Source organism: Chiloscyllium punctatum, chromosome 9 (assembly GCF_047496795.1).
Source record: "Chiloscyllium punctatum isolate Juve2018m chromosome 9, sChiPun1.3, whole genome shotgun sequence".
NCBI classification, from domain to species: Eukaryota; Metazoa; Chordata; class Chondrichthyes; order Orectolobiformes; family Hemiscylliidae; genus Chiloscyllium; species Chiloscyllium punctatum.
This window is the reverse complement of record NC_092747.1, coordinates 53,255,501-53,279,371: the sequence shown is the minus strand read 5'-3', so window position 1 is coordinate 53,279,371 and position 23,871 is coordinate 53,255,501. Positions and strand designations below refer to the sequence as shown.

The 23,871-nt window shown below is 41.8% G+C and overlaps 1 protein-coding gene across 1 annotated transcript in view; it reads right to left on the bottom strand.

Moving 5' to 3' along the window:
- septin10 (septin 10) overlaps positions 1–23,871 on the bottom strand; it is an 89,293-nt gene that overhangs the window by 34,486 nt on the left and 30,936 nt on the right. The window contains exons 3-4 of the mRNA XM_072577532.1: positions 16,849–17,044; positions 8,768–8,954 (exon numbers count right to left, since the gene is read on the bottom strand). Of these exons, the coding sequence (XP_072433633.1) occupies positions 8,768–8,954; positions 16,849–17,044 (383 nt within the window). The remainder of the gene's footprint in view (positions 1–8,767; positions 8,955–16,848; positions 17,045–23,871) is intronic.

Sequence of the window (23,871 nt, the reverse complement as noted above, 5' to 3'; positions counted from 1 at the left end):
TTTGATTTTTTTACAAACCCACCGACTCCCACAGCTACCTGGATTACACCTCTTCCCACCCTCTCTCTTGCAAAAAAATGCCATCCCATATTCCCAATTCCTCCGCCTCCGCCGGATCTGCTCCCAGGAGGACCAGTTCCACCACAGAACACACCAGATGGCCTCCTTCTTTAGAGACCGCAATTTCCCTTCCCACGTGGTTAAAGATGCCCTCCAACGCATCTCGTCTACATCCCACACCTCCACCCTCAGACCCCACCCCTCCAACCGTAACAAGGACAGAACGTCCCTGGTGCTCACCTTCCACCCTACCAACCTTCGCATAAACCAAATCATCCGCCGACATTTCTGCCACCTCCAAACAGACCCCACTACCAGGGATATATTTCCCTCCCCACCCCTTTCCGCCTTCCGCAAAGACCGTTCCCTCCGCGACTACCTGGTCAGGTCCACGCCCCCCAACAACCTACCCTTCTGTTGTGGCACCTTCCCCTGCCACCGCAGGAATTGCAAACCTGGGCCCATACCTCCTCCCTCACTTCCACCCAAGGCCCTAAAGGAGCATTCCACATCCAAACTTTTACCTGCACATCCACCAATATCATTTATTGTATCTGTTGCTCCCGATGCAGTCTCCTCTACATTGGGGAGACTGGACGTCTCCTAGCTGAGCGCTTTAGGGAACATCTCAGGGCCACCTGCACCAATCAACCACACCGCCCTGTGGCCCAACCTTTCAACTCCCCCTCCCACTCTGCTGAGGACATGGAGGCCCTGGGCCTCCTTCACCACCGCTCCCTCACCACCCGATGCCTAGAGGAAGAATGCCTCATCATCTGCCTCGGAACACTTCAACCCCAGGGCATTAATGTGGAGTTCACCAGTTTCCTCATTTCCCCTTCCCCACCTCACCCCAGTTCCAAACTTCCAGATCAGCACCGCCCCCATGACTTGTCCTACCTGCCTATCTTCTTTTCCACCTATCCACTCCACCCTCCTCTCTGACCTATCACCTTCATCCCACCCCCATCCACCTACTGTACTCTTTGCTACCTTCCCCTACCCTCCTCCCTGACCTATCATCTTCATCCCCACCCCCACTCACCTATTGTACTCTATGCTACTTTCTCCCCATCCCCACCCTCCTCTCATTTACCTCTCCACCCTTCAGGCACTCTGCCTCTATTCCTGATGAAGGGCTTTTGCCCGAAACATCGATTTTCCTGCTCCTTGGATGCTGCCTGAATTGCTGTGCTTTTCCAGCACCACTCCACTCCAGAGTTATAGAGGGCCGTCACACACATTGATGGAGAAATATGTGAATGTTGAAGATAGTGGCTAGGATACCAATCAAGTCAACTGTTTTGCCTTGACTGGTATCAACCTTCAAATGTTGCTGGAGCTGCATTCACCCAGGCAAGTGAACAGTATTCCACCAAACTTCTGACCTGTAACACCTTGGCAAATGGACAGCTTTGAGGTGTCAGGCGGGTGAATTACTCACTACAGAATTCCCAGCCCTCAACCTGCTCTTGTAGTATATGTGTGGGGCTGATCCAGTTCTCCTTCTGTTTCAAAGAAAGAAGAGAGATTCAGTGATAATGCTACTGAATGACATTGGTTGAATTACCTCTTGTTGAAGATGATCATAGACTGGCCTCTGTGGTACAAATGTTACTTCCCACTTCTTGGTATAAATTTGCATGTTTTTCAAGTCATTTTTCCGTGGACTGTCTCAGTATCTGAGGAGTTGAGTGGTACTGAGCATTGCAAAGTGAGCACTCCCACTCTGACCTTATGTAGGAGGGAAGGTCATTAATGAGTGAAGCAGTGGAGGATGATTAAGACACTACCGTGAGGAAATCCTGCAGTAATGATTCACCTCTGGAATCCATGCCATCTTCCTGTGTTAGGTAATGCTCCAACCGATGGAAAGTATATCTCCCTTCCCCCAATTACTGTTGACACATTTAGCTAGGGCTTCCCAATGTGAAGAGCAACTTTCTTTCAAATTCAGCTTATTGTACATCTTTGAACCAAGGTTGTAACAAGGTCAGGAACCCAAATCAATGGCAGTGACCAGGTCATTGTTGAGTAAGTGCCATCCATTAGCATTGCTGATGACTTCTTCCATTACCTTCCTTATGATCATGGGATAAATGATTGGTCAGGCTGGCAATATCCTGCTTCTTGATGTATTGGAGATATTATAGAAATTTCCTGCAATTGGGTAAATGTCAGTTATAATAAAACAACTTGGCTAAGGATGTAGCAAGGTCTGGAGTACACATCTTTACTACTGTTGGCATGTTATCTAGGCCTATAGTCTTTGCTAATGCCTACAGCCATTTCTCAATATCAGAGTGAACCAAATTCACTGAAGACAGCATTGATGGTGGAGATCTCTGGTGGAAACCAAGATGAGCCTCCCACATAGCATTTCAACTTGCTGCACTGATTGTGTCTACCCCAGCATTCAGCATGGGGATATTTGTGCAACTTTTAGCAGTTGAGATGCTAACATATCTCTGATAACAACTAGTAGTTAGGTTGTTTTGGTAATTGATAAACACTTCAAACCTAATTGCTTGGGGAGTCAATGGCTCAAGGCCCTGGCAGCGTTTATGTATTCCAAGGGAGTTAACACAGACCTGGAAGCTTTAACAACCACCTACCCCATTAAACACCAAACCCCATTAAAACACTAAACTAAATATAAAACGCAAGAAAAATTAGGAAGTCACTGTTAATGTCAAGTATGACAATCCACGATATTTCACAAAGACAGTTATCAAATTAATTTATAGATCATAATTGTTGCTCAGTATGTTCACTTACTGAAATGGAGCAGTTTAAAATGATTCAATTCAAACATTATTTCAACAAGTGTTGCTTGGTATACCTTTGAAGATTTCAGTGCATGCGCAAATGGTACAAAAATCCAGATCAAGACACGAGGGGATTCTATTATTAAACATTATCTTACAAATATAAATGGGCCAGTTTGAAAATAAAATAATCCCAAAATAAAGTCCCAAAACTTAGATCGTTTTTATGATCGACTGACTTTACAAATCTGGGTCAGATGTTGCAAAGGGCACTATGGGAGAGAATATGAAATCAAAATGAGAGTTAAAGTTTTAATTTTGTTTTGAAGAAATTACTTGAAGGGTAATAGATTTTTAAACATTTTCTGCAAAATTGTAGTTAATGCAGCACAGAAGTACTTTTTTCTTTTTGTTCATGTGTTATAGGTGTCAGTTAGGCTAGCATTTGAGCACTGCTCATCCCCAGTCATGGAAAGTTGCCTTCTTTAACGACCGTAGTCCACATCGCTAATTGCTCCAGTGAAACTCAGTGCAAACTAAAGGAACAGCACCTCATTTTCTGCTTGGGAACTCTGCAGCCTTCTGGACTGAGCTACTTGAGGCACCTTCTCCCATGTCTTTAACCCAACTCCCATACGCCAGGCCTTGTCATCCCATGGGCTGCTACCGCACAACCCATTATCAGCTACTAATAGTCCCTATTAATAGTCCATGTTCATTCCCACAAACTGACCTTTACCCACTCCTTTGTCTGTCCAACAGTTTTTGTCTTTGTTTTGGCTCTGTCTCTAGCTATCGTTTACATCCCCCCACTTCCAACCCCATCTTCTGCATAAAACACTAGCTTTTTCATAGCTGCCACCAGTTCTGAAGAAGGGTCACTGGAGCTGAAGCATTAACTCTGATTTCTCTCCACAGATGCTGCCAGACCTGCTGGGTTTTTCTAGTATCCGCAGTTCTTTTGTTTTTTCATTTCGTGTAGTACTGCTGTCTGTTGTCCCGGGTGACTCTAGCTTCCAAAACACATTCTGAGCACTGTAGGACAGGACAGCAGCCTCCTTCATTGTCATCTCATTCACTCCCTCAACCACTCATATGCCAGGATGAATGGAATTAACTCAAGATTCCTTTGACAGTGCATTCCAAATATATGACCCCTACTACCTTGAAGGGCAGCAGATGATTGGGGAGAACACCACCACTTGAAAGTTTCCTTCGAAGCTACACCCTGTCCTAACTTGAAACGATATGTCACCATTACTTCACTGTCACTGGGTCGAAATCCTGGAATTCCCTTCCTAACATTACTGTGAGTGTACCTACACAATGTGGGCAAAGGTCAGTCTGGGGGAATGAACAGGCACTATTAATAGGGACTATTAGTAGCTGATAATGGGTTGTGCTGTAGCAGCCCATGGGATGACAAGGCCTGGCACTTGGGAGTTGGGTTAAGAACATGGGAGAAGGTGCCTCAAGTATCTCAGTCCAGAAGGCTGCAGAGTTCCCAAGCAGTAAATGAGGTGCTGTTCCTTTAGTTTGCACTGAGCTTCACTGGAGCAATTAGCAAGCCTGAAATAGATGTTCACCAGGAAACATGCTGGCTTGTTGAAGTGGCAGGTAACTGGAAGCTCAGGGTTTTTTTTGCAGGCATAATGTAGGTGTTCTGCTATGTGGTCACTCAATCAGCATTTTATTTTCCCCAATAGATAGGACACCATATTGTGAGCAGCGAGTTCAGCAGACTCCCTGGAATACAGGGAGAACTAGCCATTTGGATACAGAACTAGCTCAAAGGTAGAAGACAGAGGATGATGGTGGAGGGTTGTTTTTCAGACTGGAGGCCTGTGACCAGTGGAGTGCCACAAGGATCAGTGCTGGGCCCTCTACTTTTTGTCATTTACATAAATTATTTGGATGCGAGCATAAGAAGGTACAGTTAGTAAGTTTGCAGATGACACCAAAATTGGAGGTGTAGTGAACAGCGAAGGAAGTTACCTCAGATTACAACAGGACCTGGACCAGATGGGCCAATGGACTGAGAAGTGGTAGATGGAGTTTATTTCAGATAAATGCGAGGTGTTGCATTTTGGGAAAGCATGTCTTAGCAGGACTTATACACTTAATGGTAAGGTCCTAGGGAGTGTTGCTGAACAAAGAGACCTTGGAGTGCAGGTTCATAGCTCCTTGAACGTCGAGTCGCAGGTAGATAGGATAGTGAAGATGGTGTTTGGTATGCTTTCCTTTGTTGGTCAGAGTACTTAGTACAGGAGTTGGGAGGTTAAGTTGTGACTGTACAGGACATTGATTAGGCCACTGTTGGAATATTGCGTGCACTCCTGGTCTCCTTCCTATCGGAAAGATGTTGTGAAACTTGAAAGGGTTCAGAAAAGATTTACAAGGCTGTTGCTAGGGTTGGAGGATCTGAGCTACAGGGAGAGGCTGAACAGGTTGGGGCTGTTTTCCCTGGAGCATTGGAGGCTGAGGGGTGACCTTATAGAGGTTTACAAAATTATGGAGGGGCATGGATAGGATAAATAGACAAAGTCTTTTTCCTGGGGTCGGGGAGTCCAGAACTAGAGGGCATAGGTTTAGGGTGAGAGGGGAAAGATATAAGAGAGACCCAAGGGGCAACTTTTTCACGCAGAGGGTGGTAAGTCTATGGAATGAGCTGCCAGAGGATGTGGTGGAGGCTAGTACAATTGCAACATTTAAGAGGCATTTGGATGGGTTTATGAATAGGAAGGGTTTGGAGGGATATGGGCTGGGTGCTGGCAGATGGGACCAGATTGGGTTAGAATATCTCGTCGGCATAGATGGGTTGGACCGAAGGGTCTGTTTCCATGCTGTACATCTCTATGACTCTATTTGATTGCTGCTACACCTTGAAGATTTGTTTGGGGCCTTTGGTGGTAAGGAGGGAGGAAGTAAATGAACAGGTGTTAAACCTTCTGTGATTGCAGGGGATGGTGCAGTGGATTGTGGGGATATGTTGGGAATGAACGAGTGGACCAGGGCATCCGGAGGGAATGATCCCTCAGGAAGGCTGACATGGGAGGAAAGGGATATGTGTGTCTAGTGGTGGCATCCCAATGGAGGTGGTTTAAATGGCAGTTAATGATCCTATGGATGTGGATACTGATTGGATGGTTGGTGAGGATAAGAGGGAATCCTATAGCTGTTGTAGACAGGAAGAGAGGGGGTGAGGGTAAAATGCAGGAGACAGGGTCATCACAGCTGAGGGTCTTAAGTATGATGCAGAGAAATTCTCAGTTAAGGAAATAGGTGAACATTTTAAGTGCCCCTTGTCGAAGCTGGCATCATCAGAACAGATGTGATAGAGATGGAGGAACTGAGAGAATAAAATAGAGTTTTTACAGGAAGCACAATGTGAGGATGTATTATCAAGGTAACTGAGTTGATGAGTTTCTATTGTATTGGATTCCTGGTGAAAGGCTCCTGCCCGAAACATTGATTTTCATATGCCTCGGATGCTGCCTGACCTGCTGTGCTTTTCCAGCACCACTCTAATCTGGACTCTGATCTCCAGCATCTGCAGTCCTCACTTTCTCCAGGTTTGTATTGGATATTGGTGGCCAGCCTATCCCCAGAAATGGAAACAGAAATATCGATGAAGGGGAAAGGAGGAATCAGATATGGACCAGGTGAAGGTGAGAGCGAGGTGGAAATTGGAAGTGAAATAGACAAACTTTTGCAATTCTGTATGAGAGAGGGAGCCTCTTCGGAGGATTGATGTGGACTAGTTGGGCCGAAGGGTCTGTTTCCACACTGTAGGGAATCTAATCTAGAGTAACAGAGTAGACAAATGGGTCTGGGTGGGATACTCTTTGGAGGGTTGGTGCGTATTGGTTGGGCTGAATGGCTTGTTTCTGCACTGTAGGGATTCTATATATTAAAACAAAACATGTGGGTAACAAAGCACAGACTGGGTGACCACTTCGCAGAACATAAATTCTCTCCACAAGAAAAAAAATACCCTGAACTTGCAGTTGCCTGTCACTTCAACACACTGTGTTCCCTGGCCAATATGTCTGTCTCAGGCTTGTTGCAATGCTCCAGTGAAGCTCAGCACAAGCTGGAATAACAGCACTTCATTTTCTGCTTGGGAATTCTGCAGCCTTCTGGACTTCATATTGAGTTTAACAATTTTATGGCTCAAGGCATCTTCTACCATGTCCTTCTCCCAACTCCCACACAGCAGGCCTTGTCATCAAATGGGCTGCTACCACCTACAACCCATTGTTAGCTACCAATACTCCCCATTGTAAGCTTTCCATTCCCCCAGACGGATCTTTACCCATGCCTTTGTCTGTCCAACTGTTTTTCTTTGGGCTTTATCTCCCCCTAACATTTACTCCCCCACACCCCCCCCCACCCACATCATTTTCTGTCCAAATATCAATCTTTTCATCGCTACCATCAGCTCTGAACACAGGTCACTGGACCGAAACATTAGCATCTGAGGACAGAAATCAGAGGGAGCTTTCTATAACACTCCTCACCTGTGACTTATAAATGGTGGACAAACGTTGGAGAGTTAGGAGGGGCATGAGGGCTACTCAATGCCACAATGAGTCAAATGCTGATGCCAAGGGCAGTCATTCTCAACTGCCTCCAGTTTTTCATCTGTTAACAAGGATCCAACTTAACAGCAAAGTACCAGGATACTCAAAGTTTTAGGCACTGCACAATTACTTAGATACAACAATGAAATGGCTATTACAAATAAAACTCATTGCTATACATGTAAAATTAAATTTGTAGGTGGCTTTCTTATCAATTAGGTTTTCAAATAGAATGGAGCAGTTAGCTACTAACACATTATTTAAACCTTATGTGACTTCTGGGAAATGATAAATAAAATAAAATCGCTATGCAACAATTTTACCTTATAAATATACCATTCATAAAATGACAAGTTATTAGAGTACATTGCACTAATATTTTGTACAAAGGACTTATCAAATGGTCAATACCAAAAGTTAGAGAAGATGATTTGATAAGCTAAAATAAGAGAAACACAGAAAGCAGACAAGATATGTTTAACACAGTAACTTTCTGAAAATAATGCAGCACGGTGGCACAGTGGTTAGCACTGCTGCCTCACAGGGCCAGAGACCCGGGTTCAATTCCCGCCTCAAGCGACTCTGTGTGGAGTTTGCACATTCTCTCAGTGCCTGCGTGGGTTTCCTCCGGGTGGTCCGGTTTCCTCCCATAGTCCAAGAATGTGCAGGTTAGGTGAATTGGCCAAATTAAATTGCCCGTAGTGTTAGGTGAAGGGGTAAATGGAGGGGAAAGGGTCTGGGTGGGTTGCGCTTCGGTGGGTCGGTGTGGACTTGTTGGGCCGAAGGGCCTGTTTCCACACTAAGTAATCTAAAAAAAATAACAAGGTGTTGAGGTTGAGAAACAAAAATTCTGCAAAAGCATCTGGAAGTATTTTACAAAAAGTAAGAGTAATCAACAAATGAAATCGTTTTGCAAGAATGACAATTGAGGTCAGTACACAAACAATGCAACAATTAACATTTTTTTTTAAAAAGTGATAATTGGGGCTAGATATTATCCAGGATGCTGACAATAAACCCACTGCTCATCTACAAAATAGAACATTTTATGCACACCTGATACTTCAGAAAAAAACCCCACAATTCAATGCATCATTCAAAAACTGCACATCAGATATAGCACATTAGAACCACACTGCAGAAGTACAAGTAGGAACTTAAACCTACTTAAACTTCTGACTCAGATGCTACCTGTTAACACCTGGAACAGCTGGTTTGTGTAATCAATTTTCCAATCTTTTATATTAAAAATAGAAAGAGCAAATGTAAAAATAAATGAGTAACATCACTTTCAAATGATGATCAACAAGAATTTCACCCTCACAGAACTTCATTCTAAAACTAAATTTGACCTACCTTGCTATCCAGCTTTTTCATTGTCACTAAATCTAGTGACTTAAGAGAATGGCCAGTGGGAGAAATGAAGTACAGACAAACATGGATACGGGAATCATGATAATTGTGCAATGAACGTTTAATCTTCAACTCTTCTTGCAGATAGGCCTCAAACTGTGCATCAATGTAGTCAATGATAGGTTTATAACTATGAAAACCCAAAACAAACAAGTGAAAGACAGGACACTTAACAACAATGAAAATCAGGTTATAAATGGTTTATTGCTATTGCTTGCTGATTGTGCCACCTAATCCTAATTGTACAAGCCATAAAATATTGTCATTTGAACACTAGTATTTAAACTTAGTACACCATTAATAGTATTGACAGTGGTTACCCAAGGTGTCCTGTTTTCCATAAGTTAAACTTCAAACATTTAATCAGGACAAAATTTGACTCTTTTAAACTGAGAACATAAAGAGTTAAATGCCAGATAATCAGGTTGTATTTTCACTTGTGGTTGAAACTTAACTTTAATTCAAGGATTCCAGCAAAAACAATTGCACAGGAAATACACAACTAAAAATCATTTAAGAGGGCACCTAAGATGAAAGCTCTTTCATTCTGACTTAGCATTCTGGGAGGCAGAAAGGACTGAGTGAAGGCAGATGATAGGCAAAGGAAAGGAAAACATTGCTAGAAGAGATTTTTTTTGGAAGTTGGACAAGTATTGACCTTTGAGTGTAGGATCAGAATGAAACAGGCAACTGTGTAACTTTCAATAACAAGTTTTTAAACATGCTTTTTTAAAGGCACATAGAGTGTGGAACTGGAATCTCCATTATTCAACAAAGCAGATATAATGCAAGGATTAGAAAAGAAGAACCTCCTGTACACCTTCTAAAGGTGCAACAAATATTAAGTGATAAATATCAGCTAGTCTCGATTGGATGCATCCTAGATTATTGTGGATAAAGGAGAAACTCTGCCTACAATCTCTTTATCCTCCACCAACATAGGGTGAGTCCAGAAGACTGGAGGCTTGTAAGTGTTACAACACCAATAAAAACATCGGCACAAGGATCAACCTGACAGCTGTCAAATGTTAAATGGTGGGCAAATACAACAGATCATTGTTGAGACCAAAATTAATTCTTATCTTGGAAAGCAGGAGTAAAAAAAAATCCCTGCCCTCTACCTCTAGAATAGCAGAACTGTAGGTATACAGGAATAGTACCACCGCAAAATATCCTACATGCTACCTATCCTGACTCAGAACTATGTTGTCATTCTCTTTCTACCACTAAGTCAAAATCTTAGAAATCCTCCTTAACAGCACTTTTGGCTTACTTAAAGAGATGAATTACAGCAGTTCAAGATGTTAAACAGCTCCATCTTCTAGGACATTTAGGGGTGAGCAACAAGTGCTGGCCTTACTTACTGAAAAGATGAATAAAAGGCAGCCAGTAAAAATTTATTCAAGGCAACTACCGTGGGACAGCACTGCATCCTCAGAGCAGCAGGGACCCGGGTTCGATTCCTGCCTCAGGGCGACTGTCTATGTGGTGTTTACACATTCTCCTTGTGTCTTTGTGGGTTTCCTCTGGGCGCTCTGGTCTCCTCCCACAATCCAAAGATGTGCAGGTGAATTGGCTATGATAAATTGCCCATAGTGTTAGTCAGGGGTAAATACAGGATAGGGGAATGGGTCTGGGTGGGTTACTCTTCGGAGGGTCGTATGTCCTGTTTCCATACTGTAGGGAATCTAATCTAATCACCGTCTGACTAATCAGAGTTATCTGAAGTAGCAGAAAGCATTGATATAGGTTATGTAATAGATGGCATACTTGTACATGAGGACGTTAATGACCGAGAGTCATACAGCATGGAAACAGATCCATCAGTCCAACTCGTCCAGGCTGACCGGGTATCCTAAACTGAACTAGTCCCATGTGTCTGTGTTGGGCTCACATACACCTAAACTCTTCCTACTCATGCACCTATCCAAACATCGTGTAAATGTTGTAATTTTACCCATGTCTATGATTTCCTCTGGCAACTCATTCCATACACACATCACCCTCTGAAAAATTGCATCTCAGGTCCCTTTTAAATCTTTCCCCCCTCACCTTACAGCTATAAATCTCTAGCTTGGGACTCCTCTACCCTTGGAAAAAGATATAGGCTATTCACCTTATCCATGCCCATGACGAGGCAGAAAGCTGTGGAGAATTTATTTGATTTTGGATTGGAATGAACAAGATAAGGTTTCCTTTTGGTAGGGGAGGGGGTGTTGCTTAAGCTCTAGGACTCTTGCTTTTCTCTTTATATACAAAATGGCCTACAGATGGGTATTGGAGGACTAATTCAAAGTTGGATGATGATACAAATATGAAAACAGAGAGAACGACTGCAAAAATGTCTAATTTTATGATTTGCATGCTTTGTTGTCCAGGGTCTGAATTCTATTTTAGGTGTAATTAATGTAAGTACCTCGTATCAGAAGGTGGTAAACAGACCCAAACTGAATTCAATCTCAAGTGTGGTATATGTTCTTTTAGTAAGGACAGAGTTGGAAATAGGAAACAAATAGTACATTGTCCTCTTAATTATGGAGCCAGTGAAACTGATAAAACTGCAGTGATCCCTGTTAGAGACATAAAAATGGAAAGCAACTAGTACATAAAGAAAAGGTCTGAAAGTATCCATATACGTTTAAAGCCAAAAGGCAGATTAACAATGGGAGATAAGTAGTTTAAATTTCTATGTGGAACATTCCAGGTATGCCACATTTTCATGGGATATATTGTAAAGATTGTTTTGTTAGGGTTGACCAGCAATGGGGAGAGTGCAAGAGCACGTGAGAAAGAACAAACTTGCATAATTCTTTCAGCAAATAGCTGAGTTTGAATTTCTTTTTTAAAAGTTATTGTTCTCCACGGAGGTCACAGCCAAATATAAAGTTGGCTTGGGGAAAGGGGGCATTTCACAAGACCAAAGATATTGCTGAGATATTTGTATCATCGATAGTCACAGGTAAGGTGCTGAAAGACTGGAGGTTGGCTAACGTGGTGCCACTGTTTAAGAAAAGTGGTAAGGGCAAGCCAGGAAACTATAGACTGGTGAGCATGACATCAGTGGTGGGCAACTTGTTGAACAGAGTCCGGAGGTACAGGATTTACATGCATTTGGAAAGGCAAGAACTGATTAGGGATAATCAGCATGGCTTTGTGCATGGGAAATCACGTCTCACGAGCTTGATTGAGTTTTTTGAAGTAACAAAGAAGATTGTTGAGGGCAGAGTGGTAGACATGATCTATATTGACTTCAGTAAGGTATTCGACAAGGCTCCTCATGGTAGACTGGTTAGCAAGGTTAGATCTTAAGGAATACAGGGAAAACTAGCCACTTGGATACAGAACTGGCTCAAAGGTAGAAGACAGAGGGTAGCTTTTCAGACTGGAGACCTGTGACCAAATGGTGTGCCACGAGGATTGGTGCTGGGTCCACTGTTTTTTTTGTCATGCATATAAATGATTTGGATGTGAACATAGGAGGTATAGCGAGTAAGTTTGCAGATGACACCAAAAATGGAGTTGTAGTGGACAGCGAAGAAGTTACCTCAGAGTACAATGGGATCTTGATCAGATGGGCCAATGGGCTGAGGAGTGGCAGATGGAGTTTAATTTAGATAAACGAGAGGTGCTGCATTTTCAAAAAACAAATCAGGGCAGGACTTATACACTTAATGGTAAGGTCCTGGGGAGTGTTGCTGAACAAAGAGACCTTGGAATGCAGGTTCATAGTTTCTTGAAAGTAGACTCGCAGGTAGATAGGATAATGAAGGCAGCGTTTGGTATGCTTTCCTTCATTGAGTATTGGAGTTGGGAAGTTTTGTTGCGGATGTACAGGACATTAGTTAGGCCACTTTTGGAATACTGCGTGCAATTTTGGCCACCTTCCTATCAGAAAGATGTTGTGAAACTCGAAAGGGTTCAGAAAAGATTTAAGGATTTTGTCAGGGTTGGAGGATTTGAGCTATAGGAAAAGGTCGAATAGGCTGGGTTGTTTTCCCTGGAGGGTTGGAGGCTGAGGGGTGAGCTTATAGAGGTTTATAAATTTATGGAGAGGCATAGATAGGGTAAATAGACAAGGTCTTTTCCCTGGGGTGGGAGACTCCAGAACTCAACGTCATAGGTTTAGGGTGAGAGGGGGGAAGATATAAAAAGGACCTAAGGGGCAACTTTTTCACGCAGAGGGCGTGTGTGTATAGAATGAGCTACCAAAGAAGGCTGATACAATTACAGCATTTAAAATGGATTGGTATATGAATAGGAAGGGTTTAGAGGGACATGGGCCACGTGCTGGCAAATGGGACTAGATTAGGTTAGGATACCTGGTCGGCATGGACACGGTGGACTGAAGGGTCCATTTCCTTGTTGTATATCTCTATAATTCTATGACTCTATACCTAAATAAACCCTTGAAGGGGAGAAGGCTAGCTGACAGTGTTTGAGAAAGCTCACAAAAGTGCATAGTTTCATTAACAGCTTCAGCTGGAACACTGGTACGTAGAATTTTGTACACCACATCTTTGGAAGGATTTCTAAGGAAGAGAGAAGACAAATGCAGAGCAAATACTAATGCGGTACAAGACTCCTACTGGAGGATGACAGACTTCAGTTCTGCAAAGAGATTGCAGAAAGGGAGATTGCAGTATTTAAATATTTAAGGCTTATGATGGTTCCTTCCAGAGTCTTCTCTGGCAAATAGTCAGAGATCAGAGACTGAAAGCAATTAAGGCAAATAGAAAAGAAAATAACTTTTTTTAAAGTTGATAAGCAGTGAACCCTCAGGGCCCCTCATGTTTGTGTTGATTGTCACCTTTGAGATGGATACAGACAGCACAATAATTACATTTGCAAGGTCAGTAAATTGTGAGGAAAAGGCAATCATCTAAAAAAGCAAAATTATTGTAACTGATTTTGGTCAGGTTGAGGAGGGCGGGTTCAAGAGTTGCAAAATATGTTTTAAACGTACAAAAACAAAGTACCATTACATAGCTATAGGTCAAAGGAGAAATTTTGAATCATTGCAAGTACAAGTGAGTGAAATGGGGAAAGATGTAGAAGTAGAGAACCACGTGTTGGAATTGAAGCAAATAAGATCCCAATGCCGAGCCAATTCATTAAAATAAGTTATCAGGTCTCAGGAACACATATGAAGTACGGATTCCAATCTTAACATCTTCAAGGGCAACTAGGGATGAGCAACAAATGCTGACCCAGCCAGCAACACCCATATCTCGTAATTGAATTGTTTAAAACCCCAGCTTCACAAGAAGCATTAGGTTCTGGAAAAGATGCAACTGAGTGTAAAGAGGATTCCATAGTGTAGATCATTATACTATGAAGATGCCTTGAGCTTGCGCTCAGGAGAGAAAATCTGAACAAAAAGATTACTAAAAGCATGAATATCATGTCATTAGATTGTACCAGAGCTGAAAACATTAAGTAGGACAAGTGGCAATGCAAAGTGCTTGAAAGGGTAGTTAGAAATTCCTTAAGCTGAATTAATTGATTGTTCTCTTTTTATGTTCCTCCTGGGAGATATAGGGTGAGGAGGAATGGATAGCTGATGACAGTGACTTGAACCAGAAATCGAAGAGAGGGATTGGATGTTTTTGATGTCATTTTCCTCAACTAGATACATTATAACAAAACAAAGAAATTACAAATAGCAGTGAGCAAAGTTTGTGAGAAGATTTGTAGCTCGGGTGCTCGTTGTTGTGGTTCTGCTCGCCAAGCTGGGAAATTGTGTTGCAGACGTTTCATCCCCTGTCTAGGTGACATCCTCAGTGCTTGGGAGCCTCCTGTGAAGCGCTTCTGTGTTGTTTCCTCCAGCATTTATAGTGGTTTGTCTCTGCTGCTTCCAGTTGTCAGTTCCAGCTGTTCGCTGCAGTGGCCGGTATATTGGGTCCAGATCAATGAGTTTGTTGATAGAATCTGTGGATGAGGGCCATGCCTCTAGGAATTCCCTGGCTGTTCTCTGTTTGGCTTGTCCTATAATAGTAGTGTTGTCCCAGTCGAACTCATGTTGCCTGTCATCTGCGTGTGTGGCTACTAAGGATAGCTGGTCGTGTCGTTTCGTGGATAGTTGGTGTTCATGGATACGGATCGTTAGCGGTCTTCCTGTTTGTCCTATGTAGTGTTTTGTGCAGTCCTTGTATGGGATTTTGTACACTACGTTGATTTTGCTCATGCTGGGTATCGGGTCCTTTGTCCTGGTGAGTTGTTGTCTGAGAGTGGCTGTTGATTTGTGTGCTGTTATGAGTCCTAGTGGTCATAGTAGTCTGGCTGTCAGATCAGAAATGTTCTTGACGTATGGTAATGTAGCTAGTCCTTTGGGTTGTGGCATGTCCTCATTCCATTGTCTTTCCCTTAGGCATCTGTTGATGAAATTGCAGGGGTATCCGTTTTTGGCAAATACATTGTAGAGGTGTTCTTCCTCTTTTTGCAGTTCTGGTGTGCTGCATCAACCCGGACCCAATATACTGGCCACTGCAGCGGACAGCTGGAACTGACAACGGGAAGTGGCAGAGACAAACCACTATAAATGCCGGAGGAAACAGCACAGAAGTGCTTCACAGGAGACTCCCAAGCATGTCATCTAGACAGGGGACAAAACGTCTGCAACACAAATTCCCAGCTCGGCAAACAGAACCACAACAGCAGTGAGCAAGTTAAGTATGATGACTGCTTAAACAAAAATGAGTTTGGAGTACATGAAGAAATAAAAAAGCTGGGGATTTCATGAAGTGATGAGAGTATATCTAAGGCCATGCAAGAATTTACCATCAACTTCTATGCTTCAATTGTGGACAATGGGATGGCACAACTAACTGAAGACCAGAGTTGGAGGACTAGATGTCATGAAAGAGAATACAGAGCCTGATGTGATTAGGCATATAATGTGGAGCACAAGTGTTGATTCCTTTGAAACTAAGTTTAATACAAGTAAGCAGGATAATGTACAGGTGGCAGATACTTGGACAAATCAGTATTTTATAGAAGATAGAAAGACAATAAACAGGACAATAAAGGAATTGAACTTAAGTGATAAATGATAAGTTTGTAAATGCTGGGACAGAGATGAAGAATGTTATGGAGTATGAAACAAATGACTTAGATGGCCTGGATATGCGGTTTGAAGAGTTGAAAAATGTGGTACTGGAAAAACACAGCAGGCCAGGCAGCATCCGAGGAGCAGGAGAATCGATGTTTCGGGCATTAGCCCTTCTTCAGGAAATGCCTAGGTTTATGCCCGAAACGTCGATTCTCCTGCTCCTCGGATGCTGCCTGGCCTGCTGTGTTTTTTCAGCACCACATTTTTCAACTCTGGTACTCCAGCATCTGCAGTCCTCACATTCTACTATGTGGTTTGAAGCTCAGTTTTGGGTCAAGCAGGGTGCCAAAAATGTCTTGTTCAGCCTGATCCAAAAGGGAGACACAACTATGTTGAGGGCAGAAAATAACCATCACAACATTCTATGAAGATCCTAAATCACTGTTCTTGCATATTGTTTGGATTAACTTTGTGTAAACATTTCTTGCCTTAGGATTTCTACAGTGCAGCTGCAAGAAATTTTGACTTGTCCACAGTAATGTAGCTCAGGCAAATAACTCCACTTCTCCAACCCCATGTTGGTTATGTTGTGCCTGACTGCATGCAAAAATTATCCCTGTACCATTAGATGACATTACTAGTGGAGACTAAATGAGGAAAAAGGAGAAAGGAGAAAACCAAAAAGTCTATGTTTAAGGGTTACCAGAGCCAGAGAGCAAATAATAAAGCTATTGGTAAGACAAGTACTCTGTCTTTGGACAGCTACAAGTGAAAACACATGGAGCTAGGCAATGAAGGACAGGTGTCTGATGAGGATGGAATGGTTACGTGACCATGTACCAAAATTATTTTGCAATATTTCTGGCAGTACAGTCTCTCAAAAAACCCTCACTTAGCATTTAATAAAATTACAAAATTAAAATTAACTCTAATAAATTGTTCCCAAAAGTTTGAGGATTTTGCACAAATCACTTACCTGTCTTCTTTATTAATCTGGTCTCCGAAGCCGACTGAGTTTACAATGGTTAGCTTTAAGCGAGCAGTACTCTCTTGTAGTTCGTAGGTCTGAGCCTTCAATTTTACTCTGCTTTCATAATGTGTTGATTGGGTATTCTCAAAATTGGTGTTAAACAAGGTGTCCATAAGGGTGGATTTTCCAATGCCAGTTTCTCCTGAAATTGCAGAATAAAGAAAAGTTAACAAACAGATATCCTTGTATACATTTTGACATAATCTTTCAGATTTGTTAAAATTATTTTTTATTAAATATTATAAAAAAATGCACTAGTGGCCAAAAATGGACTTAAGTAGTAAAAGGAAACCATATTCATTTTAGACTAAAAGTTGTTTCAAGACATATTTGTACAACTTGAAATCAGTGTACATAACAAAAGAATAAGGCAAAAAGCTACAGCCAAATTAATTCAAAGCGCTAAGCCTGACCACTGTTTTAAAATAGCCAAAAGAAAACAAAAAAACATCACTGAAGATAATCTCCAAAATATTCTAAAATCTTTCTTGGAATTTATGATCCCTGTAGGCACCGCCAAATCCAAAGAACGGAATTTACCAAATAACCCCAAAGAGCAATCCAATGGGCAAGATTTTACTTTTTATAACTTTTCACTTCATTTATCAAAACAGTCATAAATTAAGCATGCATTAATAAGCAAATTAAGTAAAATAAGTGAAATCGCAATGAGCCAAACACTGATGGTATGAAATTGTGCTTGTGTCAAAGTTATCAACCATTCCCATCCGTAAAATAGCAATAGATCAATCACTGTGATTAGCTTAAATTCAAAGTGGCTTATTTGGTTTAGACCACCTTTGTTCAGTGGTAGCAAAAAAAAACACAACAAAAAATTCTTCACAAAGAAAAGTTTCCACTCTGCTGCCACTCTGACCTCTTCTGACAAGGCTATTATGACCGCTTTGATTATAGTAGAGGAGTTAGACCAATTGCCCTTAAATACGAATTGTTGTACAAGTCAACATTTTATCGAGATTGTTAACCACATTACATTAAAAACACACATGCAGCACATTAAGCCTTGGAAGGTGTCATGAACCTCTGCTAAAGCCAAACTTCAAGGCTGTTCCTCTGTGATTTGACTCAATGATTTTCATGGTAGTCCACTCAGCACACGTGACACCAAGTTTAGTTCCATGTGCTTCAAAATCCTTAACTTCAAAGATTTAGCCACCAATTTTCACCTGACAGCCGCTTCCAAATAAACAAAGTTCTACGAGTTAGTCTTCACCAAAATACCACATTCCTGCAGTACCTTCTCAGTTGTACTCATAAAATAGTCTTTATAGCACGGATATGCCAGAAATAGACTGATTATCTATAATGGGCAAAGGGGAGGACTGCAGATGCTGGAGGTTAGAGTAGAAAGTGTGGTGTTGGAAAAGCACAGCAGGTCAGGCAGCAGCTGAGGAAGGGCTTTTGTCCAAAATGTTGACTTTCCTGCTCCTCAGATGCTACCTGACCTGCTGTGCTTTTCCAGCATCACACTCTTGACTCGGATTGTCTATAATGTCTAGTAAAACCACTCCATATGCGTGTGTGTTCAAACATGTAAGCTGGCTGCAACTTGCTACACAACTGAATTGGAGGAAGGTGTAGGTTGCCTCATTAGCAAGTTTGCAGATGACACCAAGATTGATGGAGCAGCAGATTGTGAAGTGGACTGTCAAAGAATACAGCAGAATATGGAAAGATTGGAGAGACAGGCAGAAAAATGGCAGATAGACCTCAATCCGGACAAATGTGATGTGGTGCATTTTGGAAGATCCAATTCAAGAGCGAACTGTACAGTAAATGGAAAATTCCTGGGAAAATTGAGGTACAGAGAGATCGGCGTGTTCAGAGCCATTGTTCCCTGAAGGTGGCAATGCAGGTCAGTAGATTGGTCAAGAAGGCAGACTGCATGATTTTCTTCCTTGGACAGGGTATCGAGTACAAGATGTGGCAGGTCATGTTATGGTTATATAAAACTTTGGCTTGGCCATATTTGGAATACTGTTTACAGTTCTGGTCACACCTTACCAAAAGGATGTGGATGCTTCGGAAAGGGTGCAGAGAAGGTTCAGCAGGATGTTGCCTGGTATGAAGGGTGCTAGCTATGAGGAGAGGTTGAGTAGATTAGGATTATTTTCATTGGAAATGTGGTGGTTTTGGTGGGGGGCGGCGGGGGGGAACCTGATTTCAGGCCTACAAAATCATGAGAGGTGTAGACAGGGTGGATAACAAGAAAATTTTTCCCAGATGGAGGACTCAATTATTAGGGGTTATGCGTTCTATGTGAGAGGGTAAAAGTTTAGGGGAGATACAAGTGGCAAGTTCCTTATGCAGAGGGTGGTGGATGCCTGGAACATGTTGCCAGCAGAGGTAGTAGGGGCAGGAATGATAGCAGCATTTAAGATGTATCTAGACATATACGTGAATGGGCAGGGAGCAAAGGGATACAGATCCTTAGAAAATAAGTGGCAGATTTTGATAGAGGATCTGGATCAACACAGGCTTTGAGGGCCAAAGGGCCTGTTTCTGTGCTGTAATTTTCTTTGTTCTTCTCTGACATTACCAGAAGGGGGAATAAGTGGAACAGGGAAGCTCGGAGTAAAGTTTGGAAGAGGCAAAGCTCAGATTACCTATCCCGGTGGGCCTACGGAATAGCTCTCTTTGGCCACTGCTTCTTTGCTGCAATCACCCTGCTGCTATTGCCTGGCCCACTCCAGCCACTGCTACAGGGGGAGGATTCCAGAGATGGGAGGCCATGACCAGGAGCCAGGGCTGCTCCAATGCCTCTCCACCACCAGCACCTCTTGATTCCCATTATTAACTGTTCCCTCTTGCCTTTATCCACTTCCTTAGCTCCTCACGTCAGTTAAATAATATGTTATGTTGTGTTCCTGTGCTTATGTACTTATTATTTCCCCTGGTGGTGTCATTCACAATGAATCAGTGACCCATCTAAAAACACCTTCACACAAACCCTGGTAACAATCAAGTACTTCGTGGTTGATACTCAAACAGATCCTTTAAAAGTGAGCTGTTGCACACCCATTTTCCTCACCTTTGCTCCCAGATCTATCCTTTGCATGAGCTTTTATAACTGTGTCAGAACTTCTCTCAAACATCAAATTGGCCTGTTTTTGCCCTGCAGCTCAGTTCACAGAATTCACTGTTGGCACATCTGACCACCAGAATCCAATTACTTAATTCTCTGCAAATACAATCTCCATAATTGGGAAACAAGATACAACTACCCACATAGGGTACCATACAGAAAACAAACTCTAGCTGAGCTTCAGCTCAGTGCTGCACAATGGCACATGGATCTTTAGCATCTCCAGCCAATAGGCTGGTGCCAAATAGGCCTACAGTGGCACTGAACTCCATCACATAATTAAAACAAAATTGGACCTTTTCAATCCTGGACTCAAATTGTAAACCAATGAAAATGATGGAAGATGATCCCTCAAACACTTGGTGAAATATAAAATTCACGAAATGGAAATTCATTTAGTCATAACAAAATTCCAGGTTGAGCAAGAATCTTGAGAAAACGTTTCAACATTTATGGGAACTACCAGCAAATAATGATGCACCCTGGAGGGTGCCATCCAATGCAATCATGGCTGACCTAATAATCTTTAACTCCAATACCAGTATATCATTCCTTAGACAAGATATCCAAACTATTTGCAGCAATCCAGCTGTGGTCTGACTAGCGCCTTGTATAGTTTTAGCAAAACCTCTCCCTAAGTTTATACTCTTTGAAACAAAAGGGACTAACATTCTATTTGCCTTTCCTAACATTCACTGAAGTTGGATGCTAGCTTTGAGATTAGTGGAAGAGAAGTCCCAAATCCCTCTGTTATAGCTTTCTGCAGACTTTCTCCATTTAAATTTTAGCTTCTTTACTCTTCCTGCCAAAGTGCGTATTCTCACATTTTCCAACATTATATTCCATCTGATAAAATCATAAAGGGCATGAATAGGATAAATAGACAAAGTATTTTCCCTGGAGTGGGGGAGTCCAGAACTAGAGGGCATAGGGTGAAGGGGAAAAAAGGAAGATCATTGTGGTTGTTGGAGACCAGTCACCTCATTATAGAGCATCACTGCAGTAATTCCTTAGGACAGTATCTTTCATTCAACCGTCTTCAGCTGCTTCATCAATAACATTTCCTCCAAACAAGGTCAAAACTTCTTCACTAATTCTTCAGACACTGAAGCAGCCCACGTCCATATACAGAAAAACCTGGACAACATCCCAAGCTAACAAGAGGCAAGTAACTCTAGTGCCCCACAGGAGTACCAGGCAATGACCATTTCCAGCAAAAAAATCTAACCATCATCCCTTGACATTTAATAGCATTATCATTGTTGAACAGTCCACTGTCAATATTCTGTGTTATTGTTGACCAGAAAGCGATTTAGCTATAGGGTATTCAGATCAGATACAGAGGGGAAAATCGAAGAGACCTAGATGTTTATGTACACCAGTCCTTTAAGGCAACAGGACTGTAGTTAAGACAGCATTTGGTATACTTGTCTTTATTAGTCAAGATATAGAGGTTAAGAGATTTACCAAGATGATCCCTGGGATGGAGGTCTGAGCTATGGGGAAAAATTGGATCAATAAAAAGGTGAGGGGTGACCAGAGAGGTGGAGAAGATTATCAGGGGAATAGATAGGGGGATAAGGTGGCACATTTTAAGGGTTTTAATTAGTAGGAAGGTCAATGACCAAGGGGTATAGATTTAATAGAAGAGAAAGAAAGAAGGCCACAAAGAAAGTTCAGGAAAAATACTTTCATCCAGAGAATGATGGGAGTCAAAGCTCACAACCTGAAACAGTGGTTCAGTCAGAAACTCTCATAACATTTAAACTGTACTTAAGCATTTACTTATATTGCCACAACTTGGAAAGCTGAACTTAAGTTGTCAGACTTTTGTGGGATTACTGATGGAACTTGATGAGCCAAATATCCTCCTTTGGAACTGTAAAATTCCATGCATCTATGGTGCAAGTCCAGAGAGCGTGATGGAATACTCCTCTGGTCCGAATGGGTATAGCTCCAACAACACAAGCAGCTCGACAGCATTGACTGGCACTGCATCAACCGCCAATATTAAATCCCTTCACTGGTAATGCAGTATGCATCATCTACAAAATGTATTGCAGTAACTCACCAAAGTTCCTTCAACATCACTTTCTAAGCACATGACTTTTATTAGCGAAAACAAGTCCAAGCAGATATATGGAAACAACACCTCAAGGACTGGAGTTGTTCTCAAAGACAATAAATGCTGGTCTAGCCAACATTTTCCTTTCTTTTCAAGGACTGTTTGTAGGATAAAAAGGGAATATTAGAAGACTAAAATAAAAAGAACTATGTAAAGAGCAGGGAATAGAAGTGCAAGTAGAAATGAAGTAAAATATTTCTCAGGTGATCTGAAGTAGGTTCAAGTATCCCACAAAAATCTCTCAGTGCATTTGCTCAACACCTAATCTCTCATAGGGATATGCAAAATTACATGATCATTTTGCTAGAGTGGATACTAGAATAAAAGACAGTATGAATACTTGTGTATCAAAGCAACAGAGAAAGTTGGTATCCATAATGGAACATGAATAAAAGGTATTTTTTTAAAAAATTGTAATTCGTGGGAATGTGATAAAGTTAGTATTTGTTGCCCATTCCCATTTATCCTTGGCATGCTAAGCTAATTTCTGGAGCTGCTGCAGGCCATCTGGGGTAGATGCAGAGTGCTAAGTTCCAGATTTTTGATCTATTTCAAAGAAGGAATAATGATATAGCTCAGGATAGTGTGTAGTTTAGAGGGAACCCACACATGGTGTTCTCATGTCTCCTCAGTGGTGGAATTTATGGCTTTGAAGGTGCCTTTTAAGAGATCTTATGGTTTGTCTTATGGATCTTAATCATCATCTTGTCAATGATATACACTACTATCAATATTTGCCATCGGCAGATAGAGTGAATGTTAAGACTATGAATGGTGTAACAAAGAGTATGCATTGTTTCAGCACAATAACCCATATTTTGGAAAGCATGCATTTGCTATCTATCCAATATCTCTTTAAGACTATACTAAAGAAAGTATTTTGAAAGTCAATGAATTGACTCAATTAATTAATTTCCAGTTGGTACATCATTCAGTTCCAAGAAACACCCATGTGATCTGCAAGAAATCACAGTTTAAATATTCTATAATACTCAAATTGCTGAGAATTTTTTAAGAACCGCGCTCTCTTTAAAAGAAAACTCCCATTGCAGCTTCCAGCAGAAAAGACAGTCATCTCCTGCCAAGGAGATGTGTCCAGAGAAATAAGACATTGCCAATTCAACTTGAACAGAATATTCTAACATATAATGAACCACAAGATTCATCAGCTTCCAATGGAAATAGAAAAGATTGACTTTAATATATGCCCCTTCTCAATGGACAATTAACATAACTGGCAAAAGCCTCCTAGTAATAAAGATACATAAACTGTTAAAAGAAAAATACTTCAGACATAGGACAGCTCCTCACAGAAGACCTATGCTGGATCAAGTGAGGAAGTCAGAAAACCACAAAGGAATCAGTTCATGTTTTACTTCTCTTTCAAGGTATATTGGGGACTCAAGGGTTAAACATTCCACTACCAAAGAGACTCACCGCAGTATCAATTGCATGTCTGTCCTCTTACAGAGGAGACAGAACATCTCAGTAGGGTGGAGGCTGACCACCTTAGAAAAATAATCAATTGGAGTTGCACATGTGAATTCCTCTACAGCCTTTGGCAAGGTTAATTGTCCTCTTCAGACAAGACTGACAGCCTTGGCCACAACTCTGTTAAACTGCCTCCTGCTCCCATTATCTTGCTTCCCCTCCATGAGAGTAATAGGTATGTGAATCCCCCATTGAGAACACACAAAACCCTTCCATTTTAATCTCTTCCCACCAGCACATGGTCATG